Source organism: Nannospalax galili, unplaced genomic scaffold (assembly GCF_000622305.1).
Source record: "Nannospalax galili isolate Female #2095 unplaced genomic scaffold, S.galili_v1.0 scaffold139, whole genome shotgun sequence".
NCBI classification, from domain to species: domain Eukaryota; kingdom Metazoa; phylum Chordata; class Mammalia; order Rodentia; family Spalacidae; genus Nannospalax; species Nannospalax galili.
This window is the reverse complement of record NW_008345884.1, coordinates 1,946,743-1,969,204: the sequence shown is the minus strand read 5'-3', so window position 1 is coordinate 1,969,204 and position 22,462 is coordinate 1,946,743. Positions and strand designations below refer to the sequence as shown.

The window sequence follows — 22,462 nt, the reverse complement described above, 5'->3', positions numbered from 1 at the left end:
GAAACCCGGGCGGCCCTCAACCCCACAGAGTCCCCCCTGCCTCTGCCTCCTGAGTGCTGGGATTAAAGGCGTGCGCTACCACGCCCAGCTATACTTTTACCTATTTTTATATTTTATATGTGTTTGTGGTTTGCCTGCATTTAAGTGTATCACAAGTGTGCAGTGCCCATGGAGGCCAGAAGGCATCAGATACCCTGGAACTGGAGTTGAGGACAATTGTTAGCTACCACGTAGGTGCTAGGAACTGAACCTGAGTTCATAAATTCTTGGTTGATAGTATGCATGTATGTAAGTGTACTACATGTGTACAATGCCCACGGAGGCCAGAAGAGTGTGACAGATCTTCTGGAACATGGGAGTTACAGATGATTGCTAGCTGCCATGTGGGTGCTGGGAACTGAACCCAGGTCCTCTGCAAGAGCAGCCAGTGCTCTTAACCACTGAGCCATCTCTCTCCAGCCCCATGTGCCTAAAATTTTTGACTAATTTTAAAAATAAAAACTGCGTGTTCTCTTTAAAATCCCTTTAAATGTAATGTACTGTAAAGGCTATAACTGTTACCACAGGAATTATTTTGAATCCTGAGATTTTTCTCTTCATCAAAGAAGTCTTTTTTTTTTTACTATGAAATCTCTTTCCTTCCAGGAATATGAGAACTGTTTTCATTTGTGAACTTAATCAGAAATATTTTGTGATATTGTCACTGGAATAACATATAATAGATATAGAACTCTTTTGGTTACTTTTGTATATCTGCTCAGGGAAACTATATCCAGCTTAGTAGTAAGCCTGTTTTCCCCTTTCTTTCCTAGTGCGCTTTTATGAAGGTGTAGTGGAACTTTCTCTTACCGCTGCAGAGAAAAAAGATCCTCAGGGGCTTGGACTTCATTTCTATAAGCATGGAGAACCAGAAGAAGATGTAGTTGGTTTTCAGACTTTCCAAGAAAGGTGAGTGAGGCAGACTTTTGTTTTTATTTTATGTGTACTGAATGTTATGCGTGTATGAATGTAAGTGTACTCATGCATGCAATACCCATGGAGGCAGGAGGGCATCACTGGAATACACTGGAACCCAAGTTAAGGACTATTGTTAGAGCTACCATGTGGTTGATAAGAACTAGACCCATGTCCTCTGTAAGAGCATCCAGTGTTCTTAACCAGTGAGCTATCCCTCCAGCCACTCTTCATATACATTTTTTGATTGATAGTATTAGAGAAATAGCATTTCAAGTATAACCCTTATAAAATTTAATTGTGCTTTCACTTAAAAACAACTTGTTTTATGAAGTCCTGCTTCAAGATTTTAATTTGTAGCCTAGAGATAAGATTTTAGTCTTAAAATTCTTAGCAGGCTTATATTTTGTATGGGTATGTATATGATGTGTACACAATGCACACACTCAGAAGCCAGAGAAGGACATCAGGTGTCCTGTATCACTCTCTCCAAGTTATTCCTTTGAGATAGGATTTCTCACTGAGCCCAGAACAGGCTGGCAGCCAGCAAGCCCCAGCAGTCCTCCTGTCTGTCTCCCATAGAGCTGAAGTTACTGACAGGCTGCAACTGTGGGGTTTTCTTTAATGAGATCCCTGATGGGCTTCCCCCTTTTCCCCAATTTCTGGTTCCTGGTAAAGATAATTATTTTATTTTAAAGGAAAAACTTTGAAGTATTCACACATTTGTAGAGACTTAAAAATATGCTAATTTTTGTTGATGTTTTTATGGCTTTACCATTCTATATTTAACCAAACATTCCTCAAATCTATTGATTTTTGTGTTTTTAGGCAGGAGGTGGGGATATTTTGGGTTGGTTTTAGCTTTTTGAGACAAGCTTTAAACTCGTGATCATCATGCCTCAGCCTCCTGAGTGTTGAATTTAAGAGACTGATGACATCAACATGCCCTGTTTGTTTGTTTTTTTGTTTGTTTATGGCAACAAGGTCTCATCTAGCCCAGGCTGGTGTGTGTCCCAAGAGTAAATTCATTTTTTTCTAGTTAAATAATGTAATTGACCTTTTCTTTTTCAGGTTAAATAGTTACAAATGCATTACAGACACTCTTCAAGAACTTGTAAATCAAAGTAAGGCTGCTCCACAATCTCCTAGTGTACCCAAGAAACCTGGTCCTCCAGTGCTGACATCAGATCCCAACATGCTTAGTAATGAAGAAGCAGGACATCACGTAAGGGACCCTGCAGGCCTTATTCTGATATGTGCTATGTTGTAGGAGTTGAGCATGTGGTGGTGGCATAGTCTTTGTAGTAACTCTTAGAATTCCCATTTAGCTTGTTTTCTTACCGGGAGTTCAAAGGTTCATTATGTTCATCAAGAAACCATTTAACCATTCTAATTTTTACTATTTTGTTTATTTTAGTTTGAACAAATGCTTAAATTGGCTCAGCGATCCAAGGATGAGCTCTTTAGTATTGCTCTTTATAATTGGCTAATACAAGCTGACCTTGCAGATAAACTACTACAGGTAAAAAATACCGTTTGTACAGCATCATTTATGTTCATTTATACTTTTAAGGTAGCATAATATAACAATTTTACACATATGTAGTATAGGCAATTCAGTTCTTCTGTGCCTTTCATAAGATGGTAGTATAAAACTAAGTATGTGCTGTCTTTTCCTAAAGAGCAAAATAGACTTGCTTTAACCTTACTGTTTTAGAAGCCGATTGGAATAGTTTACATTGTGGGGTGGAAGTCTCTGGATTATGAATTGGGCTCTGCCATTAAGTCCCTGAGTGACTTTAAACATGTATTTTCTCCTAATCTCAGGGTGTCTTAATTTATAAAATGAATACATGGGATTTGATAATGTCAAGGCTGCCTTTTTGAGCTCAGTCTTAGAATCAGTACCTATGTTCTCAGAGCTTATTGAAAACAATTTGTTATAGAAAGTTTCTCATTAACTGATAAAAGAAAAATCATTTGTAATAAGAAAAAAAATTCTGTTTTACCTGTTAATGTACTCTAGTTTTGCTTGGTTTCATAAAACAAGGCACACATACACACTTTATTTTCTACTTCAAAAGTACCTATATGATCACAAAAATTGTCTGTGTAACTATGCCACTTCTAGATTGCTTCTCCATTTCTGGAGCCACATCTAGTCCGAATGGCCAAAGTGGATCAAAATAGAGTGCGGTACATGGATTTACTCTGGCGGTATTACGAGAAGAATAGGAGTTTCAGTAGTGCTGCTCGTGTCCTGTCCAAATTGGCTGACATGCATAGGTATGGTGAAATGTTCTCATTGTGAAGATTAAGGACAGAGCTATGTGTGCTCAGGTCCCTATGAACCTAGGGAGACCAGCCTAAGCAGCATATCTCACATCAGCACCATGAGGAGCTCTGTGAGGGTAGCTCTCTGGTAGAGCACATACACAGCAGACACAAAGCCCTGGGACATTGAGAGTTCAATTATGGCTAGTAGGAAGTGTGTATGTGTGGGCTCACACTTGCAGTATGGTAACGTAGGTATTTTTATTACAAATATGTATCCAAAATTTTTTGGTTTCCTTGACATCCTTAGTCATAATAGTAACTTGATTTTGAAAATTGCCCTCACACTGAAAAGGTAAGGTGATTTTGTTTGTTTTTGAAATGATAAAAAGAAAAGAAATGCAGTTAGGGTGCAAAAAACCTAAAAAGCAACTTCCAATAAAAGCCTTTGTTAATTTGTTGTTTCTATAATTAAGAATTAACAGTATTACTGCTGGGATATGCCAAAGTGGTGTACAGTACTTGCCTAATGTGCCAGAATCTTGGTTCAGTCTCCACCACCACAAAGAAAGGAAAAAAAACATTAAATCAGTTGAAGCTGTATATCTTATAGTTATATGATTAGTGTTTGAGTGCCCATTATATATTATGCTAGAAGTACCTATGGGCTGAACACTAACCTAGGCCTTCAGTATCTCATGTCTGGATTATTGTTCACCATTCTTATATAGCCCTAGATATCATTAACCATACCAGTTCTACAAGCCAGTTTTATTGCACTGGGTTGCACTGCAGTCTCTTAATGACCCCCATCATAAAAAGCATTCTGTCCTTGTACCTAAGAATTCTCTTAGGAGCATCCATTACCCACATGTGGCCTACTTTCCTCCTCATGTGAGATGGCCTGTCCATCTAGTCTTTGGTTCTCAAGGTCATGTTAAGAATTTCTAACTCTCACATTACTTGTTTCTCTCTTACTATATTTTCCTTGGATGTATAGGCTGCACATATACTAAAATTGGTACGATACAGAGAAGATTAGCATGGCCCCTGCTCAAGGATGACATGCAAATTCGTGAAACGTTCCATAATTTTTTATAGCCACTTTTGAAAGAGCTGTATCTTTGCTCTGGAAACTTATTGCGCATATTAAAGCTGTAATAATATGCTTCTTCTAAAAAAAATAATAAAAAAATAATATAAAATTTGGATAATTTTTAAAAAAAAGAAAGCCATAAGATGTATTTTAAATATATTAGAAACATTATTCAGTTAATGGAGGTGGCAGGCAGCAATTACAGGGGAGAAAAGGAAAACCCTTCTAGTTACAGGACTTCTAAATGTACAGAGAATTTTATGTGAAACATCAAGGGCTGAATGTTATTAATTTATTATTTATTTTTTGGTCTTTTTGAGACAAGGTCTCCCTATAGCCCCAGCTGGCCTTGAACTCACTATGTAGACCATGCTGGCCTTGAACTCACAGAGTTCTGCTGCCTCTGCCTCCTGAATGCTGGAATTAAAGGCGTGTACCACCATACCTGGCCTGAATATTGCTAATTAACCATCATATACCTCTCTGATAGAGAGGAGGAATACTTTATTTGGTGTCTTTTTGAAAAGGGGAAAATATAGGAACCATAACTAGTCAGCTTAAGAAAGGTCTTCTTGCCGGGCGTTGTGGCGCACACCTTTAATCCCAGCACTGGGAGGCAGAGGCAGGTGGATCTCTGTGAGTTCAAGGCCAGCTTGGTCTCCATAGCGAGTTCCAGGACAGCTGGGGCTACAGGGAGACCCCGTCTCAAAAAAAAAAAAAAAAGAAAGGTCTTCTTGAAAGTAAAGAAAGCCAGTTTTTTCCTGATGCAGATTGGAATTATTGGGTTTGCAGAAGGTTTTGTTTTGTTTGTTTTCTGAGTCTTAACCTTAGCTGGTCTGGAATTCACTGTGTAGACCAAACTGACCGTGATCTCACAGACATCCTTCTGCCTCTGCCTCTACCTTCCCAATCCTGGGGATTAAAGGCATGCACAATCACACCTGGCTTTTAAAAAATTTTTATGACACTTATTTGTGTAGGAGGGAGGTGCACACTTTCCACACCATAGGTGGGAATGTCAGAGGACAATCTGAGGTAGTTTATTCTCTCCTACCATGTGGGTCCCAGGGATCAAACTCAGGTGGTCAGGCTTAGTATAATGTACCTTTTCTCAGTGAGCCAGCTTGCCAGGACCATTGAAAAGATATTTTAATACTGATTGATCTGAGAGGTTCCCAACAAGTAAATGAGTTTGTTTGTTTGTTGAGACAAATTTCATATATCCCAAATTTCAGCCAATCCTCTGATTTGGGGGCCTCAACTCTGTAGTAGAAATATAGTCTTTCTTTGAGGCCACTGAAGATGACTATCAGTGGGGGCCCATTAAAGGAAAGCTATTTTCTCCTGGTCAAAAGAATCAAATCCACCTTTGGCCCTGTATGGATATATAATATTCTCTCTGCTCCAGAAATTAAACTGTTACATGCTGTTATCTCCTCCCTGAAGAGTTAATCCAGATGGTCTGTCAGTCATTTGTCCAAGAGTCTACCTCACAGGAAATCTGATTCACATAAAGACATGCTAAGAAGAGGGATAATTATCCCCCTAAAGAAGCCTATACTAATCCTTCCAGAAGTCCCTCCCTTTGGTGCAGTTACTTACAGAGCTAAGCCTACCTACTTTTCTGAGTTAATCAGAAAAGTGTGACTTTGTGCTTTTCTTCTATTTCTTTTTCCTTTTTAAATTAATTTTATGTCGATGAGTATATTGCCTGCACGTATGTAAGTGCACCTTAGTCATTTTATGCACTCAGAGGTCACCAGAAGCATCAGATCCCCTGGGACTGGAGTTATAGATAGTTATGTGCATCATGTGGGTGCTGGGACTCAAACCCAGGTCCTCTGCAAGAGCACCCAGTGCTCTTAACCATTGAACCATCTCTTCAGCCCCTCTATTTCTTTTTCTAAAGCTTGAGCAAGCTTTCCCTAATGCTCTGGACTTTATCACTCTTCCTCTGAGGCTTACCTCCTGTTGCCCAGTGTGGTCGCTTACACATAGGGTGACTTTCTTGTGTTTGTCTTCCTCTTCTTGGCAGCTGCCAAGATTTACTACATGCCTGCCCTGTTGTTTTTCTCTCAAACTCTAATAAAATTGTCCTCGAGTTTTTGTCTAGTCTATCTTTCAAGTTCTTTCATTAACGAAACTAAGAGCCCACTAAAGGGAAATTCCATTTCCCTGGTAACATATAACTTCCCCATGTGGGGTATCCCAAAAATTTCCAAAATGATAGGATTTTGCTTTTTTTATATAAAAATATAAGTATTTGTTGTCTAAAATTAGGAATCTCAGCTGGGCATGGTGGTGCACACCTTTAATCCCACAGGCAGAGGCAGGCAGATCTCTGTTGAGTTCAGTGCCAGCTGGAGCTACATAGTGAGTTCCAGGCTAGCTGGAGCTACTAGGGGAGACCCTGTCTCAAAAAGACAAAAAAAAAGTAGTACATCCTACTTGATATATTTGAATTTTCAATTCTTAAAAAATACTGTAGCTAAAATTTAAGGGGTTTTCCCTCCTAGCACAGAGATTTCACTTCAGCAACGACTAGAGTACATTGCTCGAGCCATTCTTAGTGCTAAAAGTTCCACTGCCATTTCATCAATAGCTGCGGATGGTGAATTCCTTCATGAATTAGAAGAAAAAATGGAAGTAAGTACGGAAGCTGTGTCCACATAGAGCAGTAGCCACAACTATGCCACTTTCTCACCCTTCCCCATGCAGCAGAGTTTGTAGAAGGCATTATGATTCATTCTGATCTCTTCTGCTTGTTTATTTTTGTGTTTTATTGAAAAATCTTAAGGATGCTAGTATTTGGTGCCTAGAGACGTAACTTGGAAGGGTGATTCTGTAGCACTTCCGTAGTTTTTGTTTTGTTTTCCCAGCTCATCAGTAGCAAATGGGTTACATTATGTTTATGATTTATCCTGAGACTTAATAAGTAAATATAAGGAGTGGAAGAACCTGCTTTAACTAAGACTAAAAACATTATGATTATCTAAATGTGAAAACTTATTTCTAACTCACTAAAGTTAAGTAGGTGTTCTGCTTGGCCAGTGGCTTTCTTCTACATGGTCGGTTTTAGGAATGCCCACTCTGTTTTCTAATGTTGCCATTCCCTAGGACTTTGGCATTATCTAATGAAGGAATGACATGACATACTTGTTTCATTCTTATTCTTTGAAGTGAACTTAGTCATATGACCATGCCTTCCTGCATTGGTAGCTGGAGGTCTGGTCTAGACATTTGTCTGGCTCTGGTCATTGGGCCAATAGGTTCTTTGTCACAGTACATTTCCTGTGGCATCAGTTAATTTGAGATAGAATCTATCTTATTTTAATTTTAATAAATGTATAGATGAAGAACTATCATATACCATGTCTGTATCATCAACTGCTTTTTGATTTATTATAAAGATACATCCTATTTTCTACCCAAACTAGGTTGCTAGAATCCAACTTGAGATACAGGAGACACTACAAAGGCAGTACTCCCATCACTCTTCTGTGCAGGATGCAATTTCTCAGCTGGATTCAGAGCTAATGGATATTACTAAGGTATCAGCCAATGAAGTTCCTATAATAGTTGCCTTTCTAGAAATCCCTTTTTGGTTTAGGGCTTGCTTTTTGCATCATGGGAAACAAAGTGAGAACATGCTCTATGTCGCTTGTCCATAGCCCAGAACGTCACAGCTCCTGGCTATGACTCCTAGAAAGGACTGAGCTGCTCGTGCCAGGACAGTCATTATGAAGAACCTTGTTAGTCTCACATCAGGGCTCCTAAAACCAGCTTTCTTGTTTTTTCCTTGATGGTTGTAGTTTTGGTTTGGTTTTTTTTGAAATGGAGTCTCACTACGTAGACCTTCCTGGTCTTGAACTTGTGGTGGTTCTTCTGCCTCTGCTTCCCAAATGCTGGGATTATAAGCATGTGGACTGCTGTAACCAGCTTAAAATCAGCTACTCTGTAGCCTTATTTATTTTTGCTTAACTCCCCATGCGTCTTTCACCCTGTACCCTTCTTATCTATTACTTCAGCTGCTCTTGTACGTGATTCTAAGCACCTGTAGCACCCTTAGGTTTGTCTTTCCGATGGTGCTTAAGTCCTGGTATAGACAACGCCAGTTCTAAAACATGCCATGCAGCATCTCCGTCCCAGCTAAGGAAAACATGGTGCTTATGACAGAACCTCTTCGAGTGTATGTAGTAAGACCCTGTTTCAAAAAGAAAAGTACCGGGCACTCAAGAGGCAGAGGCAAGTGGATCTCTGAGATTGAGGCCAGCCTGATCTACATAGCGAGTTCCTAGCCAGCTGGGGCTACAGGGAGACCCTGTCACAAAAAAGAGTAAGAGAAATACCAATCTGAAAGTGCTTGTTCCTAAGAATTTTACTTAAGGGCTGTTCAACCTGTATGATATTTTCGATACTTTAATTTTTAAAGTCATACTTTACTGTTAATCTTTGAATGCTTGCCTCTGGTTGAATGTTTAATGCTGGGATTTCTGTCCACAGCTTTATGGGGAGTTTGCTGACCCATTTAAACTTGCAGAGTGCAAACTTGCAATAATTCATTGTGCTGGTTATTCAGATCCCATATTGGTACAGACACTTTGGCAAGATATCATAGAAAAAGGTAAGTGTTCAGTTGTCAGTCTGTTAACACTTATTGCGTTAGCAATTTGGGAGAATGCAAGCTGCTAGTATTGGCTAATGTATCAAGTGCTTGTGGAGACACTGTGTCTAATAGTCTAAAGAAAGTAGACGCACCTTCATAGAGTGGAACAATAACCATACAGAGCAACTTCAGTGAACATTAGGGGCTTGGTCAGTGAAAGGATATGCCATTTATTTGGTTTGTGCCACCTCCTAATGACTCAGACACTTTCCTTAAAGTAGCCAATGTAAACATTTCCCAGCACTCGGGAGGCAGAGGCAGGTGGATCTCTGTGAGTTCAAGGCCAGCCTGGTCTACATAGCGAGTTCCAGGACAGCTGGGGCTACAGGGAAACCCTGACTCAAAAAGACCAAAAAAATAATAATAATTACATCTGGACTGGAGAGATGGCTGAGCAGTTAAGAGCATTGGCTGATCTTGCAGAGGTACCAGGTTCTGTTACCAGCACCCACATGGTAGCTAACAACCATCCATATATAACTCCAGTTCCAGGGGATCTAATGTCCTCTTCTGACCTCCAAGGGCATTACACCAGTAGGTACATTTACATACATGCAGGCAAAAGTCATACATATAAAATAAAAGTTAATAAAAATAATTGTGGTTTCTACTGACATGTCTTCCAGAATTGAATGATAGTGTGACATTGAGCTCATCAGATAGGATGCATGCGCTTAGCCTCAAGATCGTCCTTCTTGGCAAAATTTATGCTGGCACACCTCGCTTCTTTCCTCTCGGTAAGAGTAACCTAGGTATCATATTTTCTCTTTAATGTTTTTTTTTCCCCCATTGGAAAACCCCATTGAATTTAGAGTGTAATATAGTTTCTTTGTTGCTATTTATGTATTTGCTGTTTCAATTCTGACTTTCTGGAAAGAACACCTAAAGAATAGCAGAATTTCTGATTGAATAATAGTTGACTATGAAATTTTCTTTGACTATAATTGTTATGTAGATAAATATAATTGTTATGAGCCATTTCTCAACCTACTGTTTTGATTTCTTTATAAAAAAGCAATAAAAGCATAGGGCTGGAGAGATAGCTCAGAGATTAAGAGCACTAGCTATTCTTGCAGAAGACCCAGGTTCAAATCCCAGGATCTGAGTGGTGGCTAACAACCATCTGTAACTCCAGTTTCAGGGGGTGTGATGCCCTCTTCTGTTCTCCGTGGGCACTGCTGAGATGAGTGCAGGTACATACATGCAGGCATAACAGAAGAAGCATCAAAAATTAAGCCCTAGAGTAAGATGCTAAACACTTGCATTTTTAAAAAACACTAGGAAGCATGAAATTATAATAGCACATTAGATTATTTACTCTGCAGTATTTTGGATTTAGACCTGGAACCTTGTCATTTTCAAACTTTGTGCATGCATCATAAGTAAGTGACACTGAGCTATATCCCCATCCCTGACTTTTTCAGATTTTTTTGAAATAAGCATTCAGATTTGCAGACTATCTCAAATGTTAGAATCTATTTGTGGCAATAATAAAATAATTGTAATCAACAGACATGGTTGCACACGCCTTTAATCCCAGCACTCAGGAGGCAGAGGCAGGTGGACCTCTGTGAGTTCAAGGCCAGCCTGGTCTATATAGTGACTTCCAGGCCAAAGGGAGACCCTGTCTCAAAAAAATATATTTTTTAAATCATAACCTCATTTCTTATAGCTGCAGTGTTAAAACTGCTCTGTGTCCATGCAATGTCATTGGTATGAAAATACAGAGACAGTAAGAAAGGAGGTGCCGTTTTTGGTTTTGGGTTTTTTTTGTATTTTTTGTTTTTGGATACACAGTCTTGCTGCGTATCACAGGCTGGCCTCAAACTTGGAATCTCCTGCCTCTGCTTCCCAAGTGCTGAGATAATGTCCAGCTCAGAAATGTGTATTTATAATAAATGGTGATAAATAATGAAACTGATACTTTGTAATAATGAAAGGGGAAGTATATTGGACACAGTCTCTTTGAGGGTCTTTCAACTTTGATTTAGATTGTTAGTTTTAAACTCTGAAGTTTAAGAATAGCACAGGCACAATGAGTTAACAAGCCCCAGGAAACTTCAGAACAAAGGGAAGGAAGTAGGTTTCCTCAGAGAAAGAAAGAAATCTTAATACTTGCTCTAAGTCTTTAAATAGTAAATTCCACACAAAAGGTTCAGGTGCTAATTTTTCAGTGATACCTCTTGCCCATGAACATTTACATTGGTCAGTTTCAGATTTGACCTTGGTCAGTTTCTGATTTTAAGTATAATAATTATTAATTTGGTTATATCTATTAAGATATTATTTATGGGGGCTGGAGAGATGGCTCAGCAATTAAGAGCACTGGCTGCTTTTGCAGAGGACATGGGTTTGGTTCCCAGCACCCACTTGGCAAGTAAAAACAGTCTGTAACTCCAGTTCAGATATCCTCTTTTGGCCTTTGTAGGCATTGCATGTAAGTGGCGCACTTACATATGTGTAGGCAAATCATTCATACACATAATTAAATAGAGCCTTCACAAATAGAGCTAGGTATATTGGTACTTGACTACAATCACAGCAAACAGGTGACTAGAGCAGGAGGATCTGCAGTTTAAGGTTGTCCTCAGCTACATAATGATTTTGAGGCCAGCCTGGGCTATATGAGAATCCTGCCTCCCCAAAAAAAGAATACCTGAGGTATGGATTAAGAGTGTTAATATATTTTTAGATTAGGATATAGTAGTGTGCTGAGGGATAGTATTTTTTTTTTTTTTTTTTTTTTTTTTTGTCTGTTTGAGACAGGTTTGTAGCCCTTGGTGGCCTGGAACTTGCAAAGATGCGCCTACTTCTGCCTCCCAAGTGCTGGGATTAAAGTCGTGTGCCACCATGCCCAGCCTATAGCAGCCCTTTCTGACAAGCTCAAATTGAGCATATTGATTTTTAAAAGTTTCTTTTAAAAATCCAGATTTCTGATTTTTTTTTTTGCAGATTTTATTGTGCAGTTCCTGGAGCAGCAAGTTTGTACTTTGAACTGGGATGTGGGGTTTGTAATTCAGACCACGCATGAAATTGGAGTACCATTACCTAGACTACTAGAAGTTTATGATCAGCTCTTCAAATCGCGGGTAAGAAAAATATAATATTTTTTATAACTAATTTTTTCAAGATACAGAGAGAAGTGTTTTGATTACTTGTTTGTTGATATCTTATCATTTGGTCTAAATATTTATTGCAGAGATTTGTTTCAATTGATCAAATAAAATACACCTTAGGTTTTCAAAACCAGTGAGGATTGCTTTTCTATAAAACATAATTAGAATGAAATGGTAATTTTTTTATGTTGGTAAACATAATTTTATATATATACTCTTTCTTTTGGTTTAATAGGCCTGAGGACTTTCTGGGGATAAAATCCCAAGACCTTACACATGATAAATAAATGCTCTACCACTGAACTATAAATCCCAGTTTAGTTGCTTTAAGCAAACAAAATAGCAGCTCATTTTTTCAATGTAACCTCATAAAACAATATCTAATAGGAGCTAGAAAAGATAGCTTAGTCAGTAAAGTGCTTTCAGGGACCTGAGATCAGTCTCTAGTACCAGTATAAAAAAGTCATGTGTGGTGGATTACATGCTTGTAATCCCAGTGCAGAACAGGTAGAAACAAGTAGGCCCCTGGGGCTTGCTGGCCAGCCATCCTGGCCTATTTGGTGAGCTCCTTGTCTCAAAAAGTAAGGTAGACAACTGCTGAGGAATAAGACCCTAGGTTGTTCTTGCCCTTGGTCTCCATGACTCTCTCCTTGCCCCTTCCCCCAATATGTGTGTGTGTGTGTCTGTCTGTGTCTGTCTGTGTCTGTGTCTATGTGTATACATACATGCATGCATACATATTTTTTCTCCTCACAGGATCCATTCTGGAACAGGGTAAAAAGGCCACTACACCTTTTGGATTGTATCCATGTATTATTGACAAGATATGTTGAGAATCCTAGCCAAGTTTTAAATTGTGAGAGGTAACTATGAATTAATATTGTATTCTAGCAATAGCTTGCTTTGTGGTATGATTTCAAGGGATAATCTTTTAGGAAATTCAAGAAGATATGAATCATCATTTAGTGCCTCCTCAGTATAAGAATCTTCCAGTGGCTGGGTATGGTGGTGCACACCTTTAATCCCAGCACTTGGGAAGCAGAGGCAGGTGGATCTGTGAATTCCAGGCCAGACAGGATTACATAGTGAAGCCATGTCTTTAAAAAAAAAAAATGCTAAAGAAAAAATTCAAGTGGAAAATGGTGATTATATGGTAACTGACCTCCCTCCTGTTTTATTTTATATATGTATGTATATATAATTTATATATATATGTATATATAATTCATTATTATTATTTTATGTATATGAGTTTATTTCTTGCATCTATATAAGTGCACCCATGTTGTGCAATGCCCATGGAGGTCAGAAGAAGGCATTGGATTCCCTAGAATTAGAATTACACACTGTTAGCCATCATGTGGGTATTGAGAATCGAACCCAGGTCCTCTGCAAGAGCAGCCAGTGCTCTTAACTGCTGAGCCATCTCTCCAGCCTCACTTTCTGTTTTGAAATACTTACCATGTACTCATTTATCCGGTCCTTTTGCTTTTCTATTGGACTGTAAGTAAGATGATCAGAATTTGGGCTAAACAGCTCTATGAAGGAACTACGTCTAAAGGTAGATGGTTTATCAGATGTCTTTACCTTACAGGAGAAGATTTACAAACCTCTGCCTAGATGCTGTCTGTGGTTATCTGGTTGAACTCCAGTCTATGAGCTCTTCAGTAACAGTACAAACCATCACTGGGAATTTTAAGTCTCTCCAAGCAAAGTTAGAATGCCTTCATTAATTATTGTATATCTCTTTCTTACATTGTGGTCTGTAAAATAAACTCTCGCTGGGTCCAGATATCGATACAGGTGTTCTACATCTAAGCATTTGGGTATAATTTTGGTAAGAATTTGTTTTTAGCAAGTGATTACTGAAACAGTACATTAAAATAAGATTATGTATGATTTTAATACTCAAAGATAATATTCTTATTTTACCACCAGCAGGAATTTAAATCATTTCTAAGTTAATCCAGGATGTTGGTATCAAAACTCCTGAGTAGCCATACAGGTTTGTTCCCATAGTGCTAGATTTTGTAACAGTCCTTAAATAGACAAGTAAAACTATCCCTTTTTCTCAAGTTAATCTTTGGAGACAAATTTGCTGAGCCACTAGTTTTATCAGTTACAGCCCTTATAGATTGTGGATGTACACACACAAAAATAATCTGTATATATATGCACATTAGGTTATATATATGTGCACTAGATTTGTATATATGTATATACAGGATTATTTGAGAAGGTGATAAACTCTTAGCTACTATTATTTGTCCTTAAAACCTCCATGGATGATGCCATTTTCTTCTTCTTTGGTCTTTTTTTCTTTTTTTTATTTTTGTTTTTGTTTTTGTTTTGACAGGATCACCCTGGTCCAGCCCACCTGGAACTCACTATGTAGACCAGGCAGGCCTCATAATGATCCGCCTGCCTTTACCTCTCGAGGGCTAGGGTTAATTGTGTGTACCACCATACCTGGTGTTTCTTTGGTTTTTTTAACAGTGCCAGAGATTGAACCCAGGGGTCTTCATACTAAGCAAGTACTCTACTACTGAAGCTGTACATACCCTCAACCTTTGAATTTTTTATTTTTTGGTATTTTTGAGACAGGATCTCCCTGTAGCCCCAGCTGTCCTGGAACTCACTATGTAGACCAGGCTGGTCTTGAACTCAGAGATCCACCTGCCTCTGCCTCCTGAGTGCTGGGTTAAAGGCGTGCGCCACTACGCCCATCGTTTTATTTTATTTTTTTGCAAGAAGTTCTCAAGTAACCAAGTCTATCCTCGAACTCTTATGTAACCTAGGGTAATCTTGAATTTCTGATCCTCCTTCCGCCATTCACCTGAGTGCTGAGATTATAAGCATGCACCTCATCCAGGCTTTCTATGTTCCCAGCCTGGCTTTTTTGTTTTGTTTTTTGTTTTGTTTTGTTTTGTTTTTGTGAAAGGGTCTCACCATGTATCCCAAGCCTGCTTCAAACATTCTGTGATCCTCCTGCGTCAGCCTCCCTTGTCCTGGGATTACAGCATGTGCCCCACACCCAGCTTCCGCTCATTCGTGCTGCTGGGAGGACTGTCTTCACTTTGTTGTCCCTGGTGCATGGCTGGCAGTTTTGCAAACACATCTTGAATATATTTTTACTTTAACTTTTTTTAATCTTTTCCCTAAGATTACAGAGTTTCCTTTTCCATATTTTTTCTTAGAATTTAGCTCTTTTACTTAACAGTCTTTGTATATTTCATTGGGTATCACTATCTCATATTTTGCAACTTTTCATTTCAATAGTTTAGAGTATTTTAAAATGAATGTATGCTATGTATAAATATTTTGTGCATTTAAGTTTCTGTCACGTCATATTTAAAATGAAGGTCTTACTTAAATACTGTAATTTGGATGTGGATCTATTTCTGCTAAATATATGTGTCACTTCGGTTCTGATTTAAGCTTATGTACATATTAACACATTAATATGTGTGTTAAGTATATTCACTCAGCCAGACATGGTACTTCTTCTTGTAATTCCAGCACTCGGAAGGCTGAGGTAGGAGAATTAGTTAGAAGTTTAAGGTCTGCCTCAGCTACATGGTGAAACCCTACCTCCAAAAATATAGAGGTAGATACAGATATATACACACAACATTGAGGGTATATCTAGTAGAGCTGCAGGATACCATATCAGAAAGGATATAATTAATAGATACCTGATAGACATTGTTGCATTCTTCATATAACACACATTGAGAAAGTTTAGAATTCAGCCCCACCACAGATGTTTGCAATGATCTCTAGAGGTAAGATCCTTAAGCAAAAAGACATCAGTTCCTTTTGTTCCTGTAGCCCAGTGAAGCTTTAACATTCATAGCTGTCACCTGGATAGCCTGTCCACCCAGATTTACACCTCCAAAGGGATGCGGATCTTGGCAGTCAGTGCTCACAGCGTGGCATTGTTCTAGCACATTGTTCTTACTTAGTGTTTGGTCAATACATTATTTCTTTATCATTACTATCAAATATATGTAGACAGTCTACTGGTAGAACAGTTTATGAAAGTGCATTCATTGTGGACAGTCAGGAGTCACTGAAAGTCAATTGTGACATACTTGTGTTTTAGGTAGCTTTAGTGTGGCAGAATGGTTAAGGAAGAAACATCTATTTTGAGTATCTATGCAAGACATAGAATATTGACCCTGGTGTCTGTGCAGTCTACACATTACAGTTTCTTGGTTACTCATTAACTGTGACTTTCTTGATCACCTGAACTGCATAAGCCTTTCTGCTTTATTCTTATTAATTTACTCTCAGGAGTCTATCAATGGATTGTTATTCTCTTCCTTTTTGTCTCCAAATTCCACTTCTCATTCATTAGAGGAAAAGTTATACTAGTGATATGGTCAAAGCAAGAAAATGAAGAATCTTAAGGACTGAAGTTTAGAATTTTCTTCTTTATTCTCAATGTCTTCACTGAAATTCTCTTAATGAAACTTTCAGAATAGTTCTGAGCACTCTACTAAAACTTTTACGCTCTTCAAAGTTTTGTTTTCTTTGTATATGTGAAGACATTGAAGCTAAATAACAACTCTTAAATCCAAATTTTTGTAAAAATGAACACTATTTTTTAAATTGTTTTGTTTTCCTTCAAATACTAGAAATTATACTGCCATTGTTTTTACCTTGTCATTTCAAATATCATTCCTACAGCATTTTTGAAATTAAATGTCTACTTTAAAGCTGTCATGATTTTTGTATTCTAAATTAATTTACTATGTGGGATCCAGGATGCCCCCCTTATCATGTCTCTAACCCACACTTGGATGCCTTCTAAAGCTGGGAAACATGACAAAGCCCATCCTCTCTTCCTGCCTCTGCCACTCTTGTCACTCCTCTTGTGTTCTCTTCCTCAGGCCTAGCTATTTAACTGTGTAAATTAGAAAGATGAGTATCATCTTGAAAGTCTTCCTTCCCTCAAAATGTATCTGTCACCAATTTCTAAGCAAGTCTGTTTCTTAGTATTCTTATATCTGTCCAGTTATGTCACTTGTTTAGGTTTTGGGGGTTACTTAAGTGTCACTTAGAAGCCTGCACTCATATATAAGTGTCTTTCTGCCTCTAGTTTGACCTCTTCCTTCATATTGACAAAAGAGTGACCTTTCTTATTTACTCTTATTTTATGTGTATGAGTGTTTTGCCTGTATATATATGTAGGTGCACCCATGTTGAACAAAGCCTTAGGAGGCCAGAAGAGGACCTCAGATCCCCTGGAATTGAAGTTATAGGTGGTTGTTAGCTGCCCTACAGGTGCTGGGAACTGAATCTGAGTCCTCTGGAAGAGCAGTCAGTACTCTTAACCACTGAACCATCTCTCTAGCCCCTAGAGTGATCTTTTTTTTTTAAATGTGTATGGGTGTTTTGCTTGCATGTATGTAAGTGCACCCATCTTGTGCAGTGCCCAGGGAGAACAGAAGAGGACATCAGATCCCCTGGAACTGAGTTACAGATGGTTGTTAGCTACCATGTGGGTGCTGGTATTTGAACCCGGATCTTCTGCAGGAACAGCTAGTGCTCTTAACTGCTGAGCCATCTTGCCAGCCCCAAGAGTGATCTTTTAAAGATGTAACTAATTTTTTTCCTCAGAAGAAATCATGGTGGCATATGAGGACTCTGGGTGAGCAACCAGAAAATTAACAGAACTCTAGAGCTAGTTTTAACACAAAAACACTGATAAGCTCCCAGAACTGGAAAGCCAAAGTAGAGAGCTATTTCCACATGGTTAGGTCCAGAACCCCTGTTTCTTCAGAGATTTAACTCTCAAGCCTCCACTTGCAAGGACTGCAGGCCTGCACCTCTGTACCCTGCAGTCTGTTCTTTTCGTGTTTTCTCTTTGTCTTTGCAGTCAGATTGTCCCATAACTCCTGGAAGAGCCTGGACAGTGTAACTGTTAGCTGTAACTTAGAAGTATAGTTACCAGAAAAAAATGAATGGCTCAGATTGCCCTAACCCTAGCCATGGACTCAATCTTGGGGTAGAATAGTTAAAAGGATTCTCACTTAAACCATATGGAAGAAGAGAGACGTGCTTTCCTGAAAAACTGGATGCCAGGCACACAAGACCACTATCTGTGCACCTGAATTACCACTTTCTGTGTTTTGGTGAAAACTAAAACCACAGGATCTGAGAAACCCAAACCAGAGCTGAGTATAAAAGCATCCTGAGACAGCAATGTATGGGGAAATAATGGAACTTAGCCTGATAAAGGACATCTATAACAATCATACATACAGCTAAAGTCACAATGGTGAAAAATGTGTTTTCCTTACAATGGGGGACAAAATAAAGACTATCTTTGTCATCACTCTGTTCATACGTTGGTGAAGGTCCTGCAAGTGAAATGTAAGGTATGGGAATGAAAGAGGCTATGCTGGAGAGACAGCTGCCAGCAAAGTACATGAAGACCTGAGTTTGGATCCTTGACACACACGTGAAAAGCTGAGCAAGTTGGTGCACACCTGTAATCACACCATGGGCTGGGGACAGATTCCTGAAGACTCATTGGTCAACCAGTCTGGCCGATCAGATAAGCTCTGGGTTCAGTGAGAAGCCTTGCCTCAAAAGAACAAGATGGAGAGGCATTGAGGAAGATGCCTGACATCAGCCTCACCTTCATGCACACACAAAAAAGAGAAAAGCTAATGTAAACATCTTTATTTTTACAGATAACAAATGTCTGTATGGATGGACAGTCTTACAGAATATGAAGAAAATGAGAGCCAGTAACTAGAACTAAGTTTTGCAAAGTTCCAGATTATAAACTCAAATTACGAAAACGGTATGGATTTCTACATAATAGCAACAAATAAAATTTTTAGTCAAGGTGGAATTTGCCTACAATTCTGGCTACTTGAGGAAAAAGTAGGTTACCTTAGTGCAGAATTTTGAAGCAAACCTGGGCTACATAGCAAGACCCTGTATCTAAATAAATGATTATTCAAAATACCATAAAAATGAAAACTATCAACTGTAACTATAATGTGTAAGATGTGATAATGACTCGAGTGCTAGAAGAAGCCAGGTGTGGTGGCTCATGCATTTAATCCCAGCAGAGGCAGGCAGATCTCTGTGCATTCGAGGCTAGCCTGGTTTACATAGCGAGTTCCAGAACAGCTGGGGCTACAGGGAGACCCTGTCTCAAAGCTACAAAAAAAAAAAAGAATACTAGAAGAAATTAAACCCTAATGAGAAAGCCAGTTCTCATCAAATGGATATACAAATCAAGTGCATTTCTCAAATTCTAAGCAGTTTTTTTAATAGTGTCTCCATAGTTGGCCTGGAAGAACTCTATGTAGACCAGGGTCGCCAGAGTTCTCTCTGTGCCTCTTGAGCTATCAGGCAAACCATATAACATCTTTATGTGCATTTATTATCATGGGTGGGGGAGTGACTTACAAAGAAACAAGCACCCAGTACCTAGCTCCGAGCCACACAGCTCTACACCACAACTCAGAATCCGCCCTATCAGATTGTTCCCGCAGCATGCCCATAGTCACCGCTAGCTTTTGCCCACGCATCAGGGGCCAGCAATCTCACCCTAGGTCCATAAGTGCCAGACCATTCGGTCCTTCAGTATGAGAGGCTGCTACATGTTCCCCACACCCACTGCTGTGTTCCTGGTGGCTCATGGCTTCTGTCCCAAGATGGCACCACAAGCCCCTCCTTTTGCAGCTAACTCTCCACAGTCAGTTCTCTGCAGCAGGCCCCACCCCTTGGAGGAACCAGAACCCCTGGGGAACACACTCCACCCCTTTCCTCCACTCAACAACCTTTCCACCAATCTTCCTCTAAGGTCCCTGAGCCTTGGAGGGGGTGACAGATGTAAGGTGATGTCTCTTGTATGGTGGTGAGATAGTGACTTCTTGGGCCTCCCCATTATTTGTCTTTAAGTCATAGTCATTCACCTATCTCAGTGATGGAAGAAGACACATTTAAACAAACATGAATGTAAATACAAATGCCTAGAAGATATCCCAGTAGGTGTGCTATATTCAGTAAACCGTATACTTGTGATGGCTTCTCCACTAGAGCCTGTAGCCTTTCTTGACACAGGGTTGGCCTGGTCTACAGCACCAGATGTGTGTTCCATCCCTAGGAGTGGGCCTTTACCAATTAGAAATTTGTCAATTGTTTGTTGGTTGAGCCATTATTGTACTTGCAGGTATTGCTTGGCATGTCCATAGTGTGCACGCACGTGGGGTCCATCATTGAGTAGAATCATAGGGATCCTTATTTTCCCAACCATCTGCATAGTGCCTTCTGGCAATATGAACATCATCCAGTGGCACGGAGTTTTTTGGCTTAGTCTCAGTTTCATCTCTAGTTTTCTTCTCCCACACTCACAACATGCAGTGTCTTCAGTAACATGGCCTTACCAACCTTTCTAATGTACAACTGGCATTAATGGCAATAGCCCTGGTGAATTTGAGGACCTCTAGGATCTCTCTGACCAACAGCTCATAGGGGGCTCTGCTGGATAGCTTTGGTGTCAACTTGACACACCTGGGTTGGGGGAGTCTCAATTGGGGAATTTCCTTCATTGGCCTGGCCTGTGGCCATGTCCGTGGAGCACCTTCTTGATTTTTGAGTGATGTGGGAGGGCCCAGCCCACTGTGGGTGGTGCCACCCCTGGGCAGGTGGGCCTGTATTGTATAAGAAAGCAGGCTGAGCAGGGGCCAGGAGAACAAGCCAGTAAGCAGCATTCTTCCATGGCCTGTGCTCCAGCTCCTGCCTCCAGGTTCCTGCCCTGAGTTCCTGCCTTGAGCTCCCTGATGAACTGTGACCTGGGAGATGTAAGCTGAATAAACCCTTTCCTCCCCAAGTTGGTATTGGTCAGAGTATTTTGTCACAGCAATGAAGAAACAAACTAGGATGGGGGCAACCCACCCCTGGTACTGTAGATTTTCTTAACAGTTGTATAGTTTGGGAGTCTCTGTCTTCATCTAACCCAACCATAAAACTCCCAAGAACCTTACAACTATAGCTGGCCTTTGTGTCTTCAGGTATCTTTCAAATGGGTTTTACATCTGTAAAACACTAGAAGGAAGGTTAACATTATATATTAAATCAATCATAAACAAGGTCTCACATAGCATGGAAAGGTTTTGTCCATTCATATTAACTGTTTTCTCCATAGATCCTTGTTAGGTACCATAGCATGGGTACAGGGCATTAATTTGGTTAGCTCTTTATCATTTTTATCCCTTTGGAGTCATTTCACACTTGGGGGATTTTACATGGCGCCTCTTTGTATATTTTTATTCTTGATACACTTACAGGTGTTGGCTCCAGTTGCCTGACCCTGTCCTGGGCTAAAGAGGCAGGGGGCTTCTCTTGTCCCCACTGCACTTGTTGGTTCCCTGAGTCAGGCAAGCCCTGGGTCTGCTTCCTGACTATAGCCATATCTGTCATTTCTCCATTGACCACACCTGGCTGCTAGGGGAGAACTTGGAGGGAAAACCTGCTTCTACCCCTAGTATAGCCTTTATCAGAAGAGAAATGCGTCTTATTTAATCCTTAGGGTTTCTTAACCACCCCTGGGACAGTTTTTATCCTTTCAATGTCTTTTGTAAACTGTTTTTCTGGTTTTAAAGCCTTCCAGAAACACCTTAGCACCAAATTTGGTTTCCTATCAATTTTTTTCTCTGGGAATTTGGGCTCGACATAAGTCTTGCCACATTTGTCTTCGAGTAACCCAAGTGGCCCGGTTCGTTAGTTGGGCTTTTTTTTTTTTTTTTTTTTTTAATAAGTGTATGAGTGTATTGCCTGCATGAATGTGAGTGTGCCTGTGTCGTGCAATGCCACGGAGGTCAGAAGAGGGCTTCAGATTCCCCTGGAACTGGAGGTAAGGACGGTTGGTAGCTGCCATGTGGGTGCTGGGAATTGAACTGGGGTCCTCTGCAAGAGCAGTCAGTGCTCTTAACCACTGCACCATCTCTCCAGCCCCCTAGTCTGGTCTTTTTTATATTGCTTATAGGGTGTTCTGTTATTTTACAGACATGTTTTACATGCTGGTCAGAATCATTTAGATTTGCCAAAACCTGTCTCACTTTACAAAGCTCCTCTCCCATTAAAGGGTTTAGTAAAACCATGAAAGCCCCATACCATTCTCGAGGTCCCAGTTGAATTAAGCTTTCCTTCATATATCTGGTGAACACAGTCTTATCTGGCCCAGTGAACTGGACATCATATATTGCTTTTCTCATACCTAGTTCTCAGTAATGCATGCTCCTCCTTTATAGTCCTCCAGCCCCTGCTAATCATGTTAGTCTCCCTTGGTGATGACCAGGTATCTTTAATGCCTTCAACCAGCCATCC

At 39.8% G+C, this 22,462-nt stretch overlaps 1 protein-coding gene and 1 non-coding gene across 2 annotated transcripts in view; both read left to right on the top strand.

Moving 5' to 3' along the window:
• The window catches only part of Nup155 (nucleoporin 155), a 54,415-nt gene extending 40,404 nt beyond the window's left edge, over positions 1-14,011 (top strand). Inside the window, exons 25-35 of the mRNA XM_008842077.3 lie at positions 813-948; positions 2,026-2,179; positions 2,372-2,476; positions 3,086-3,240; positions 6,841-6,970; positions 7,762-7,875; positions 8,828-8,948; positions 9,617-9,727; positions 11,943-12,079; positions 12,863-12,969; positions 13,701-14,011. Coding sequence (XP_008840299.1) covers positions 813-948; positions 2,026-2,179; positions 2,372-2,476; positions 3,086-3,240; positions 6,841-6,970; positions 7,762-7,875; positions 8,828-8,948; positions 9,617-9,727; positions 11,943-12,079; positions 12,863-12,969; positions 13,701-13,839 — 1,409 coding nt within the window. The 3' untranslated portion in view covers positions 13,840-14,011. The remainder of the gene's footprint in view (positions 1-812; positions 949-2,025; positions 2,180-2,371; positions 2,477-3,085; positions 3,241-6,840; positions 6,971-7,761; positions 7,876-8,827; positions 8,949-9,616; positions 9,728-11,942; positions 12,080-12,862; positions 12,970-13,700) is intronic.
• LOC115071894 lies at positions 4,221-4,323 on the top strand. The gene has a single exon (XR_003850953.1). It is a non-coding gene; the product is annotated as a U6 spliceosomal RNA (small nuclear RNA).
• Positions 14,012-22,462: the final 8,451 nt, after the last annotated feature.